General features: G+C 39.7%; 1 protein-coding gene across 4 annotated transcripts in view; it reads right to left on the reverse strand.

The window, feature by feature from the left end:
- poc1bl (POC1 centriolar protein homolog B (Chlamydomonas), like) overlaps positions 1 to 15,208 on the reverse strand; it is a 34,318-nt gene that overhangs the window by 16,335 nt on the left and 2,775 nt on the right. For all 4 annotated transcript variants that reach the window (XM_062047209.1, XM_062047208.1, XM_062047207.1 and 1 more), the window contains exons 2-6: positions 13,966 to 14,356; positions 7,246 to 7,415; positions 3,906 to 4,095; positions 3,637 to 3,822; positions 2,248 to 2,365 (exon numbers count right to left, since the gene is read on the reverse strand). In XM_062047209.1, the coding sequence (XP_061903193.1) occupies positions 2,248 to 2,365; positions 3,637 to 3,822; positions 3,906 to 4,095; positions 7,246 to 7,415; positions 13,966 to 14,354 (1,053 nt within the window). In that variant the 5' untranslated portion in view covers positions 14,355 to 14,356. The remainder of the gene's footprint in view (positions 1 to 2,247; positions 2,366 to 3,636; positions 3,823 to 3,905; positions 4,096 to 7,245; positions 7,416 to 13,965; positions 14,357 to 15,208) is intronic.

Genomic DNA, 15,208 nt, shown 5'->3' on the forward strand with positions numbered 1-15,208 from the left:
CTGTACGGTATGCAGTATTTAACAAAACAGGTGATGAAAATGAAAGTACATTTAAATACAGTCCAATAAATCATAACAAAAAAGCACCCATGTGGTGTGCGGTAGCGGCCAACAGAAGACAACAACAATATTTTGAAGTAGATCATTAACTTGAAGACATGACTCAGAAAATGTACTTCAAACTCAGCCCCGGCATTTATGGCTTTGGAGGGGAGAACACCAGAGAAATTAATGTTGATACTACATGAGGGCAAACATATCTACTGCTGGCAAAACAAACAAAAATTAATAATAATATTTTTAAAAAATAATATTAAAAAAACTATACACACATATATATATATACACACATTATATATATATATATATATATATATATATATATATATATATATATATATATATATATATATATATATATATATATATATATATATATATATATATATATATATACACACACATATATACAAACCCCGTTTCCATATGAGTTGGGAAATTGTGTTAGATGTAAATATAAACGGAATACAATGATTTGCAAATCATTTTCAACCCATATTCAGTTGAATATGCTACAAAGACAACATAGTTGACGTTCAAACTGATAAACTTTTTTTTTTTTTTGCAAATAATCATTAACTTTAGAATTTGATGCCAGCAACACGTGACAAAGAAGTTGGGAAAGGTGGCAATAAATACTGATAAAGTTGAGGAATGCTCATCAAACACTTATTTGGAACATCCCACAGGTGTGCAGGCAAATTGGGAACAGGTGGGTGCCATGATTGGGTATAAAAGTAGATTCCATGAAATGCTCAGTCATTCACAAACAAGGATGGGGCGAGGGTCACCACTTTGTCAACAAATGCGTGAGCAAATTGTTGAACAGTTTAAGAAAAACCTTTCTCAACCAGCTATTGCAAGGAATTTAGGGATTTCACCATCTACGGTCCATAATATCAAAGGGTTCAGAGAATCTGGAGAAATCACTGCTCGTAAGCAGCTAAGCCCGTGACCTTCGATCCCTCAGGCTGTACTGCATCAACAAGTGACACCAGTGTGTAAAGGATATCACCACATGGGCTCAGGAACACTTCAGAAACCCACTGTCAGTAACTACAGTTGGTCGCTACATCTGTAAGTGCAAGTTAAAACTCTCCTATGCAAGGCGAAAACCGTTTATCAACAACACCCAGAAACGCCGTCGGTTTCGCTGGGCCTGAGCTCATCTAAGATGGACTGATACAAAGTGGAAAAGTGTTCTGTGGTCTGACGAGTCCACATTTCAAATTGTTTTTGGAAACTGTGGACGTCGTGTCCTCCGGACCAAAGAGGAAAAGAACCATCCGGATTGTTATAGGCGCAAAGTGTAAAAGCCAGCATGTGTGATGGTATGGGGGTGTATTAGTGCCCAAGACATGGGTAACTTACACATCTGTGAAAGCGCCATTAATGCTGAAAGGTACATACAGGTTTTGGAGCAACATATGTTGCCATCCAAGCAACGTTACCATGGACGCCCCTGCTTATTTCAGCAAGACAATGCCAAGCCACGTGTTACATCAACGTGGCTTCATAGTAAAAGAGTGCGGGTACTAGACTGGCCTGCCTGTAGTCCAGACCTGTCTCCCATTGAAAATGTGTGGCGCATTATGAAGCCTAAAATAGCACAACGGAGACCCCCGGACTGTTGAACAACTTAAGCTGTACATCAAGCAAGAATGGGAAAGAATTCCACCTGAGAAGCTTCAAAAATGTGTCTCCTCAGTTCCCAAACGTTTACTGACGTTTACTAACTTCACTGTGGAGACCAACAATAAACAATCTCAAGTTGAATGTTTTATATCTGTAATTTAAAAGCACTGTGTCATGGTCTCTCATGACCATTATTCCTTCATGGTGTTTTTGTTTTCATTTCCTGTTGTCGTCCTTTTGCCACTATCAGTGCTGGATTCATCACCTATCCCAGATGCTTCTTGTTTTTCTTCGTACCAAAACGTGCACTACTTATTTATTTTTGTTATTGAATACATTTTACCTGCTGTCTCTGCATGCTGGGGTCGCGACCAACAACATCCACATCTTAACGTAACATTTTTGCCAAACTAACATTCAGGAAGGGCAGAATAATATATGTAAATAAACCAAGGGGGCAGACGTTTGTTTAGCCTTTTTTGGGAAACAATATTAATTTTATCTTGCAAAATATGTCACTCGATTTTTCCTTTCTGTGAAAAGCCAACTGACCCGAAAGGAAAGCTCCAGGTTCTCTCCGCCCCACACCTCCATGCCCGTGTCGTAGGTGCCTAGGTGCTCGAAGTACGCCTTGCTAACCGCGAACAACCCGCCTGCCATAGTTGGGGACCTGGAGACAGAAGCGTAGATCAAAAACGTTATGAGGACTGAGCTATGAAATATGGAAATACAAATGTCCTTTTTACACGAACGCACCATTTCTTGTTCTTCTGGCTCTCATTAGAATCCATGAAAAATCAATGGTAGCATGTAAGGATGTTCCCATTTAAAGTTTTTCAAAATTATGATATCACATGTATAATTATGTTTAGTAAATTATAGTATATATCATATAATATAATAGTAATAAGAACATAATTATAAAATATAATTATATAACAAAAATATAATAGCAGATATATAATACAATATAATAAATCAGTGTTTCCCATAAACTGCCAAGATACCTGTGGCGGTGGGGGCGTGGCTATGGGCGTGGCCACCATGACATCATCGAGTAATTTGCATAAATTACTACAATATGATTTTCTCTAAAAGGCTCAAAAAATGTATACTTACTAATTAATAATAGTTTTGTTTTAAACGTCCATCCATTTTACAATATAATTACAACACTTTATGCACATATTTATATACAGATTTGAACAATAAGTTATTCACTGAAATATATTTATTAATTGTGGTTCTTACAAAAAATATATCTTATAAAATATAAAAGCTAAAATGTCTCTTAAAGCTCTGCCCCTTTAATTAGTGCATACTAAATAATTCAACTTTAGCCTACTACTACAACCATATTATTTACCAGCAACATAAAGTGAAACAGAGGCAGAGGTGTCCTGCCACAGTCAGTAACAAATAAACAGAAAACAGTAGTGGTCAAATACAAATAAGGCAACAAGAGAAGTATCCTACACTTCTCTTTTGTAAAGTAAATCTGAACAGCCTATATGGGCATCTACATCAACTATATGATTAGCCTGAGAAGCTGGACAGGACACACAAAAAAATAAAATAAAAAAAATAAAAAATAATATTTTATTTATTTTTTTTTTTTATTTGTGGCGGACGTAATTCTTTCGTGGCGGGCCGCCACAAATAAATGAATGTGTGGGAAACACTGTAAATACATCTGTCAAACTAATAAAATATTTAATCAAAATTAATCGCAATGTATTTATAGTTAACTCAAAACTATTTTCTAATGATTGCAGATACATATAATTTAATAATAGTGTACGGGCTTGCCGCCCCGTGTGTTGAGATAACACAAGCTCACAACCACAAATAGATTGCAATCCAACAGGATCGAAAAGGAGTAGGAAGAAGCTTCTTTCTTCACCAGGCTTCATGAGTGCGTTCGGGTAAGACCCGAGTCACCTGATGGGGTCGATGCGCATCTTTCGCCTCTTGCGCTCCACCTCGGGGACGGCGTGCCACTGGAAGGTGAGCCTCCAGTCGAATCCTCCGATCATGGGCTCGTCCGTCTGCATGTAGAACTCGAAGGTGTTCCAGTCGATGGTGTCGATGACGGGGCACACGATGGTGCTGGGGTTCTCGCCGATCCTTAAAAAAAAAAAAACACAGATCCATGAGCAACGAAGCGTAAACTCCCCCCGCCTGGCGTTTTGACGCATGCAAGGACTAACCTTTCCAGCAGGGGCTCCACCCAGCCGGGGACGCACTCGCAGTGGCAGTCGAGGAAGGTGAGTACGTCACCTGTGGCGTAGGTGGCGCCGATGAGACGGGCCCGGACCAGGCCCTCACGCTTTTTGGTGCGGATGAGCCGGACGCGCTGCAGTTTACTGATGTACTCCGCTAGCTGGGATTTCAGGTAGCCTGTGACAAACATTCAATCAATTAATGGTAGCATCAGTGGAGCAGAAGTTATCCATTCTGAATCAAATATTCACACTTTATTCATTCATTTTGTGTTCCGCCTAAAAGCAAAAAGCAGGGCACAGCGTTTTAGTGGGGACGTGACTTGCTGCACATTGCACCAGTCACTTCTCTGCATGTGTGTCTTTTTTTCCTGTGTTTTTTCACATTCTTTCCCTCCATTTTGCTAACTCAAAATGAGTCCAAAAAATTTAACAGAAAAAGGACTTAAAAAAAGAAAAAGACTGTTTGCGTGGAGTCCATGAAGGGAGCTCACAAGTATGGAAGAATTGACAAACACAGCAAGTTTTAATTGTGATGAGACCAGACTTTTCTGGAAAACATGCCAGAGCAGACTTATTTCACAGTGGAGAAAATTACGGACCAACCCCTTCTCTGTTCCTGTGTCTTCATCGTCTCCGCCGATAAATGCGGGTGGATTTTCACTTTTTTTAAATGTTTATTATTGTAGCAATATGGTTGTTAAAGTTAAGGACTTTTGTGATTTCTGATCGTTTGTGAGGGCACCAAATGCGTGGGGAAAAAGTGTGTTCAAGTTGTCATTTTGGGGAGTTTTACGTAGAATTGTGCAGATCATTCCACTTTGGACTAAGGTTGTCACAACAAAGCGTGGAAAAAGTGAGCTTTTGCGGATGTTCCGTATTTAAATCCTTCTTCCTCTTCCTCTTACAGTATGTTTGGCTTCTTATGAGGGATTTCCCCCCCCAGTGTTACACAAGTGACACCTCAATCTAACATCTGCACCAACAACGTGCTTGACCCACGTAAACCTCCTCATCGTCTTTCAACCTTTATATTTATATTATCTTGCTGCCTCCGCAGCCCGACTTCGGCTAAACGGAAGAAGATGGATGGATGGATGGAAATGTCGACACGCAGCGATGATCTTGGAGCGATACAGTATATGATGCCATGGAGGAGAGTGAATACTGACTACTGGCCTCCTTTAACGCAGGGGTGTCCAAATATTTACATAAAAAAGTATTTGGGAGCCACTTTGATACATTCATGCTAAAAAAGTGACCCAAAGTAGTTCAATCTATGCTAAGCTAGCTGAACAAAACATGTTAGCTTTGTGTTATAGCTGACAAAGCAACTTGTTTTGTGTTTATATCTTTGAATGTTTGGAACGGATTAATTGGATTTACTTTATTTCTTTTTTAGAGAGAGAGCGATAGAGATAGAGATATAGAGAGAGATATAGATAGGTAGATAGATAGAGATGGATAGATAGATAAAGAGATAGAGAGCTAGAGAGAGAGAGAGAGAGAGAGAGAGAGATACATAGAAAGAGAGAGATACATAGAGATAGAGAGATACATAGAGAGAGCTAGAGAGGGAGATACATAGAGAGAAAGAGCTAGAGAGAGATACATAGAGAGAGAGAGAGAGAGAGATACATAGAGAGAGATAGATAGAGAGAGAGCTAGAGAGAGATACATAGAGAGAGAGCTAGAGAGAGAGAGCTAGAGAGAGAGAGATACATAGAGAGAGAGAGCGAGATACATAGAAAGAGAGAGATACATAGAGATAGAGAGAGAGATTGATAGATCGAGAGAGATACATCGAGAGAGCCAGAGAAAGAGATACATAGAGAGAGAGAGATACATAGAAAGAGAGAGATACATAGAAAGAGAGAGATATTGATAGATCGAGAGAGATACATAGAGAGAGAGAGAGAGAGAGAGAGAGAGATGAGAGCGAGAGATACATAGAAAGAGAGATACATAGAGAGAGAGCTAGAGAGAGAGATACATAGAGAGAGCTGGAGAGAGAGATACATAGAGAGCTAGAGAGAGAGATACATTGAGAGAAAGCGCTAGAGAGAGATACATAGAGAGAGAGAGAGAGATACATAGAAAGAGAGAGCTACATAAAGAGAGAGAGCTAGAGAGAGAGAGAGAGATTCATAGAAAGAAAGAGATACATAGAGAGCGAGAGAGATACATAGATCGAGAGAGCTACATAGAGAGAGAGCTAGAGAGAGAGAGAGAGAGAGAGAGATATAGAGAGAGCTAGAGAGAGAGATACATAGACAGAGAGAGGGCTAGAGAGAGAGAGATACAGACAGAGAAAGAGCTAGAGAGAGATACATAGAGAGAGAGAGAGAGAGAGAGAGACATAGAGAGAGAGATACATTGAGAGAAAGAGCTAGAGAGAGATACATAGAGAGAGAGAGAGAGAGAGCTAAAGAGAGAGATACATAGAGGGAGAGAGAGATACATTGAGAGATGAATAGAGATAGAGAGAGAGATACATAGAAAGAGAGAGATACATAGAGAGAGCTAGAGAGAGAGATTTAGATGAGAGAGATAAATAGAGAGATAGATCGAGAGCGATACATAGAGAGAGAGCTAGAGAGAGATACATAGAAAGAGATATACATAGAGAGAGATACATAGAAAGAGATATATATAGAGAGAGAGATACATAGAAAGAGATATACATAGAGAGAGATACATAGAAAGAGATATATATAGAGAGAGAGATACATAGAAAGAGATATCTATATAGAGAGAGAGATTGATAGAGATAGATAGATAGAGAGACAGATCGAGAGAGAGATACATAGAGAGAGAGAGCTAGAGAGAGATAGATGCAGATAGAGATAGATTGAGAGAGATACAGAGAGAGAGAGAGAGCGATACATAGAGAGAGAGATAGAGAGATGAAAGAGATACATAGAGAGAGAAAGCTAGAGAGAGAAAGCTAGAGAGAGATACATAGAAAGAGAGAGATACATAGAGAGAGAGATACATAGAGAGAGAGAGCGATAGATAGAGAGAGAAAGAGATACATAGAGAGATAGAGTTAGAGAGAGAGAGAGCTAGATAGAGAGAGATAGATGCAGATAGAGATAGAGAGCTAGATAGAGAGAGATAGATGGCGACAGAGAAAGAGTGATATATATATATATATATATATATATACACAGTATACACAGTATAGATAGATAGATAGATAGATAGATAGATAGATAGATAGATAGATAGATAGATAGATAGATAGATATGTATAGATAATCATCAGGTAATGACTACGGTAAGTAAAAGGCGTAAGTGTGGTGAAAATAAAGTGTGCTGGTCCCACCTCGGTCACTGTAGTCGTCGATGAGGATGATCTCCTTCAGCAGGATGGCGGGTGTGCTCTCCAGGACACTGTGGATGGTCCTGAGCAAGGTGGACCAGGCCTCGTTGTAGAAGGCGATGACCACTGAGGTGGTGGGCAGGCGGCGGTAGTCAAACTTCTTTCTTTGGCATCTGTGGACAAACAGCGGATGGCATTAGAGGGTGAGCTAGGTCTTCATCCAGATGGCAGCCATTAGGGGAGATCATAAAAGCCAAGCAGCAGGCAGCATCACACCACAGTAACGCTCTCGGAGAATGCGGACTTGGAAGGAGACAAACCAGATCAAAGCAAAAAGCTGAGGGAACAAAAATGAAAAGGAGTTCCTGGCCCCTCCCGGGAAGATCTTTCTTTAGCTGGCAAAGCTTGAATGACTTGTGTCAGACAGGAGCAATCCATCCACCAGCGCCACATGAGTGACACAATTATACGGCGGAGGATGAATGTCAGAAAAATTAATTTACCGTATTTTTCTGACTATAAGTCGCAGTTTTTTTTCATAGTTTGGCCGGGGGTGCGACTTAAACTCAGGAGCGACTTATGTGTGAAATTATTAAAGGCCTACTGAAATGAATTTTTTTTATTTAAACAGGGATAGCAGATCCATTCTATGTGTCATACTTGATCATTTCGCGATATTGCCATATTTTTGCTGAAAGGATTTAGTAGAGAACAACGACGATAAAGTTTGCAACTTTTGGTATCTCTGATAAAAAAAAGCCTTGCCCCTACCGGAAGTAGCGTGACGTAGTCAGTTGTTCGCCTCTTCATATTTTCCTATTGTTTTCAACGCAGCTAGAGCGATTCAGACCGAGAAAGCGACGATTACCCCATTAATGAAAGATTTGTGGATGAGGAAACAGAGTGACGGACTAGAATGCAGTGCAAGACACATCTTTTTTCGCTCTGACCGTAACTTGGGTACAAGCTGGCTCATTGGATTCCACACTTTCTCCTTTTTCTATTGTGGATCACGGATTTGTATTTTAAACCACCTCGGATACTATATCCTCTTGAAAATGAGAGTCGAGAACGCGAAATGGACATTCACAGTGACTTTTATCTCCACGACAATACATCGGCGAAGCTCTTTAGCTACGGAGCTAACGTGATAGCATCGTGCTTAAATGCAGATAGAAACAAAATAAATAAATCCCTGACTGGAAGGATAGACAGAAGATCAACAATACTATTAAACCATGTACATGTAACTACACGGTTAATAATTCTCAGCCTGGCAAAGCTTAAAAATGCTGTTGCTAACAACGCTGAAGCTAACTTAGCAACTTAGCAACCGGACCTCACAGAGCTATAATAAAAACATTAGCGCTCCACCTACGCCAGCCAGCCCTCATCTGCTCATCAACACCCGTGCTCACCTGCGTTCCAGCGATCGACGGCGCGACGAAGGACTTCACCCGATCACAGATGCGGTTGGCGGCTAGCATTGGCTAGCGCGTCTGCTATCCAAGTAAGTCCTCCTTGTTGTGTTGCTGCAGCCAGCCGCTAATACACCGACCCCACCTACAACTTTCTTCTTTGCAGTCTCCATTGTTCATTAAACAAATTGCAAAAGATTCACCAACACAGATGTCCAGAATACTGGGGAATTATGAAATGAAAACAGAGCTTTTTGTATTGGCTTTAATGGGCTACCGATACTCCTGTTTCACTGGCTACGTCACGCGCATACGTCATCATACCGAGACGTTTTCAGCCGGAAGTTTCACAGGAAATTTAAAATTGCACTTTATAAGTGAACCCGGCCGTATTGGCATGTGTTGCAATGTTAAGATTTCATCATTGATATATAAACTATCAGACTACGTGGTCGGTAGTAGTGGCTTTCAGTAGGCCTTTAAAATGTCTATTCTTGGTGTTGGCTTTTATCAAATACATTTCCCAAAAAAATGCGACTTATACTCCAGTGCAACATGTTTTTTTCCTTCTTTATTATGCATTTTCGGCCGGTGCGACTTATAGTCCGAAAAATACGGTAAATACAATTCCAAACAGGGCTTGCCGATAAAACGACACCAATATATATCACCATAGACATGTAATCAATATCAGTAAAAAATACGTTTGAGGTTGGAAGTAAAAGTGTAAGTATGGAAGCAAGGTTGGTTGCATGAAAAAAGCCAATCTGGTAACGGTATCAACTATCAAGTTTGGTTGTCTGGCAGTTGATTCTTTGCATGGAGGGAGACGAGAAAGTCAAAATGAAGAAATTGGGGATAAAAGAAGAAAAGTCACATGGACAATAGGGCACTTTTTTGGATTAAAAAAAACAAAAACAAAAAAAAGGGACCATAGTCAGAACAATGTGGTCTGTAAACGATGCAAGGTGCTCGTCCCCACCAAGACCACGCGCTCACCCTTTAGGGCACAGATGCAACATCCTGGCACTAAAAAAAATAAGAACATTTTAAAAAAGGGACCATAGTCAGACCAATGTGGTCTGTAAATGATGCAAGGCGCTCGTCCCCACCAAGACTGCACACTCACCCTTTAGAGCACAGATGCAACTTCCTGGCACTAATAAAAAAATTAAAAAAGGGACCATAGTCAGACTTTGTGGTCTGTAAATGAGGTAAGGCGCTCGTCCCCACCAAGACCGCACGCTCACCCTTTAGAGCACAGATGCAACTTCCTGGCACTTAAAAAATAAAACATTTTTAAAAAAAGGGACCATAGTCAGAACAATGTGGTCTGTAAATGATGCAAGGTGCTCGTCCCCACCAAGACCACGCGCTCACCCTTTAGAGCACAGATGCAACTTCCTGGAACTAAAAAAATAAAAATAAAAATAAATAAATTTAAAAAAAGGGACCATAGTCAGAACAATGTGGTCTGTACATGATGCAAGGTGCTCCTCCCCACCAAGACCACGCGCTCACCCTTTAGAGCACAGATGCAACTTCCTGGAACTAAAAATAAATAAATAAATAAATAAATAAATAAATAAAAAAAGGGGACCATAGTCAGATCAATGTGGTCTGTAAATGATGCAAGGCGCTCGTCCCCACCAAGACCGCACACTCACCCTTTAGAGCAGTGGTCCCCAACCTTTTTGTAGCTGCGGACCGGTCAACATTTAAAAATTTGTCCCATGGACCGTTTTTTTATTTTTTATAAAGAAATACAATCATGCGTGCTTACGGACTGTATCCCTGCAGACTGTATTGATCTATATTGATATATAATTTATATATTTTGTTTTTTATGTTGACTTAATAAAAAATAATTTTTACATTTCTTGTGCAGCCCGGTACCAAAGGGGCCGCGGCCCGGTGGTTGGGGACCACTGCTTTAGAGCACAGATGCAACTTCCTGGCACTAAACCCGCAGAAAATAGTTCTTCTCGGGTTTCCCTTTGTTTACATATTCACACTATTTTCTTACACTTTATTAAACATTTCTTACGTATTCCTCATTTTTGCACCTTCATTTTAAGAGATTATTGTTAAGTGTTCAATGTGATTTTACTATTTTGTTACACCATTTCAGTGTATTTGCTTGATTTTTCTGAAAACTATTTGCATTTTGAAAAATCCATAAAATTAGCCAATCCGTTTTATAAGCCACAGGGCTCAAAGTGTAGGGAAAAAAGTAGCGGCTTATCGTCCGGAATTAAGGAAATGACCCGTTTTCTAGCAGCGTGGGCAATTGCTGACGCTATGTCTGCTTGACATTAAAAACAAAAATCGGTTCTCATCGTTCACTTAAAAGAGACGTTCAAAAGACTTGATTCGTTCACAAATACCACATCTCTAGAACTTGGATCAGCTTTGCGTGCGCTATCAAGTTTGCACGTGCTTTAATGAATGCACACCTTTCAGCCATCGAGCCCATGATCCCCAAACGGGCAAGGATCAGCGACCCTTGGATTCGATATGAACACAAGAATGATAGTATTCCAAAAGTTAGAACTATTTGGAGTGGCCCTTTTTTCATCTTCTCTTAGCAAATCCAAAAAGAACTTGGTAGCATTAACTACTGGTTGTGCTAAATTGGAAGCTCCTCCCCGCCACACCCGTTAAGATTAAAGATGTTCTTTGTTTCCTTAAATTGGAGAAAAGTAGGCTGACATTGAACATTTGTTTTGTTAAGTTTCAGGAAGTATGGGCTGGTTTCCTAAAACATGTAAAAGAGACCGATCTCAAATTGAACCCTGATTGAAAAGTAAGTGAAAGGTAGATAATTGATGAGCCTTTTGTCTGCTTGTGTGTATTGCTGCACTGTTGGGGACATTCAGGAGTGCAGTTATTTGTGGCTTCATGTCAATATTTGCCTGATGCAGGTTTTTTTTTTTTTTTGTAGTTATAATCTGGTGTGTCTTTTGTATGAAAATAGACCCGCTCATCCACAGTGCGCCTTGTAACCCGGTGCGCCCTATGGTCCGATAAATACGATATACAGTCCAGAAATACAATTAAACATGTCAAATGTTCTATTTCACCCCAAACAAGTAACTCACATGAACTGTTTTATTAAAGTAATACATTTGTGACATGAAAAAAATATACAACTAATGTAAAAAAAAACCATGCTGTTTACATTTTAAGATCAATATAAAACACAAAGCAGGTTGGCCCACAAAGATGACGTCTACAGTCCAAGCTTTTTTCTTCTCCAACAACACCATGTGGTTTGGCCAGCAAAAATAAATAGGAGTCAAACCTCTCACATCTACTGTAATACACAAGCTTCGTACCTCACTGACAACTCAGCATGCTGTCACTTTAACAGTCAAGTCAAAGTATGCAAACTTTTGATATTTTTCACTTAAAAATGCTAAAAAAACAGATATTGCATATGAAGAAGAAAAAAAGTGTAATAAGCCCCACTAATAAATAAAAAAATAAATAAATACATATATATATCGAGTGGGGCTTATTACTATTATAGTTATTTTATTTTAAAATAAGTGTAATAAGCCCTTCCAGAAAAAAGTAAGTGTAATAAGCCCCACTAATAAACTAAAAAATATATGTACCGTATTTTTGGGAGTATAAGTCGCTCTGGAGTATAAGTCGCACTGGCCGAAAATGCATAATAAAGAAGGGAAAAAACATATATAAGTCGCACTGGAGTATAAGTCGCATTTTTGGGGGAAATGTATTTGATAAAAGCCAACACCAAGAATAGACATTTGAAAGGCAATTTAAAATAAATAAAGAATAGTGAACAACAGGCTGAATAAGTGTACGTTATATGAGGCATAAATAACCAACTGAGAAGGTGCCTGGTATGTTAACGTAACATATTATGGCAAGAGTCATTCAAATAACTATAACATATAGAACATGCTATACATTTACCAAACAATCTGTCACTTCTAATCGCTAAATCCCATGAAATCTTATACGTCTAGTCTCTTACGTGAATGAGCTAAATAATATTATTTGATATTTTACGGTAACGTGTTAATAATTTCACACATAAGTCGCTCCTGAGTATAAGTCGCACCCCCGGCCAAACTATGAAAAAAACTGTGACTTATAGTCCGAAAAATACGGTATATATATATATATATATTAGGGCTGCAACTAACGATTAATTTGATAATCGATTAATCGGTTGATTATTACTTCGATTAATCGATTAATAATCGGATAAAAGAGACAAACTACATTTCTATACTTTCCAGTATTTTATTGAGAAAAAAAACAGCATACTGGCACCATACTTATTTTTATTATTGTTTCTCAGCTTTTTGTACATGTTGCAGTTTATAAATAAAGGTTTATTTAAAAAAAAAAAAAAAAAAATGTTTTTTTAAATTCAAAAAAAAAATTTAATTGCCACTGCGCATGCGCATAGCGTAGATCCAACGAATCGATGACTAAATTAATCGCCAACTAATTTTATAATCAATTAGTTGTTGCAACCCTAATATATATATATATATATATATATATATATATATACACATACACACACATACACACACTTGTTTGGGGGGGAGAAGAACATTTGACATTGTTTAATTGTATTTCTGGACTGTATATCGTATTTTTCCGACCATAGGGCGCACCGGATTATAAGGTGCTCTGCCAATGAGTGGGTCTATTCAGGTCTATTTTCGTACAAAAGGCGCACTATAGGGTGATGTTATGATTTTTTTCTACAATTAAAACACTTCCCTTGTAGTTTACATAACATGTAATGGTGGTTCTTTGTCAAAATGTTGCATAGATGATGTTTTACAGACCATCTTTAAGTCGCTTTCTGACCCTTACTTCAAGATTATTTACGTGGCTCACCTTCGGCAGCGGCTTCTCCTCGTCATCTTTGTTGTAGCGTGCAAGGACGGGAGTGGAAAAAGTGTCAAAAGATGGAGCTAACTGTTTTAATGACATTCAATCAATAACGGAGCAGCATCTCCACTTTTTTGACAAAACATCCACTTTTCCATGTCGGCCCCTGAGCCCTTGGACTATTGAAACTGCAGCCCTTGTCGTTAAGTAGTTGAGTAGCCCAATTAAAAAAATTTACTAAAATACATTTTTTAAAAGATGTTTTTAGGCCAGGTTCTAACCTGCTTTGAAAAAGTTCTATTATATACTGTATATTATAGCCATCGGTTTGAATCGAATCGTCACTCCAGAATGGGATGAAATTGTACACCTGGTTGAGAGTGAAAATGAAAGTGAGATCTGATTGGTTTTGGGCACTCACTCAGGCATCCTGTTGTCTTTGATGTGTCGGTGGAAGGAAATCTTGTCGCTGACAAAGATGTTGATGGCGTAACGCTCCACGCTGTCCTCCTCCTGCTTCTTTTCCTCCGGACTGAGGTCGAGGTGCGCCGCCCGGCCCCACTCCCCGGGGGCGCCGTTGTCGGCGGGCGGCCTGGCGTACAGCGGCTCGGACAACAGCCGCCCGTCGTCGTCGTCATCATCCTCCCGTCTTTCCGCCCGACGTTGGTGCTCCAGGTCCCTGGCGTGGTCGTCGCGCGCCGAGGAGGGGAAGGGGGAGCGCGCCAGCAGGAGATAACCCAGCCACAGCAGCCAGAGCAGCAGGAAGGCCTTGGCGAGCACGCCGAGGTTACGTGAGCAGCGTCTCCTCATGGCTGCGGACGACACATACAAAAACAAACATTTAACTTCTGGAGCGTTTCTCTCAGATTATTCACAGGACACTCTTATTTCCACAAGCAGCCCGCCTGGACCGCCGCCAGAGCTCCTCGCCGTGTCCCGAGGTTACAAAACGGAGGACAAAACCGCCTTTGACTGGCCGTCCGTCACACCTTTCAGACTCTACATCCGATAGTCCTGAGCCGCTGGGGAGGCGAGGACTTTATGTGCATCTTAAATCCTGACTCGCTTTTGGGCAAAGACACCAAGCTGAGCTTTAATTAGTGTGGGACATGCCACAAACTTTCAAAGACGGGGTTAGAGAATACAAAAAATGCACTTATGGGTATATTCTACATCAGACAAATACAATTTTCTGACAGCTTGCATCCAGCCAGCAGATGGCGCTGTGGTGAAAAAAGCTTGCAGTTCTGTCCCACTGGAATATTCTGGGACTGACTTTTTTTTTCTGCACGCCCGACTTTTCCTATGATTAAGATTCTCAACAACATTTTGCAGCGATTCGATGCCCCCGCCCTCCCAAAAAAACACACTTAAGTTAAATTACTTTAAAGCAGGGGTGTCCCAAGTGCAGCCTGGGGCCTCCTGCAACCTGCAGACCGAGTTCTGTTGGTTTAGTTAGTTAATTAAAAAATAAAAAATGATATTAACTTAAAACATTTTTTTAAACATGACAACAGCAATAATAAACACTGTTAAATGTGTAACTGAACATTAATATGGTCATACAGGCAGAATTTTACACACACTCGGTTATACAGTTAATATTACAGTATATTCTTACAAGGGGAAAAAACAACAGTAAAAATGAAGAAAAAGAGCAAAAA

Source organism: Entelurus aequoreus, linkage group LG05 (genome assembly GCF_033978785.1).
Source record: "Entelurus aequoreus isolate RoL-2023_Sb linkage group LG05, RoL_Eaeq_v1.1, whole genome shotgun sequence".
Taxonomy (NCBI): Eukaryota; Metazoa; Chordata; class Actinopteri; order Syngnathiformes; family Syngnathidae; genus Entelurus; species Entelurus aequoreus.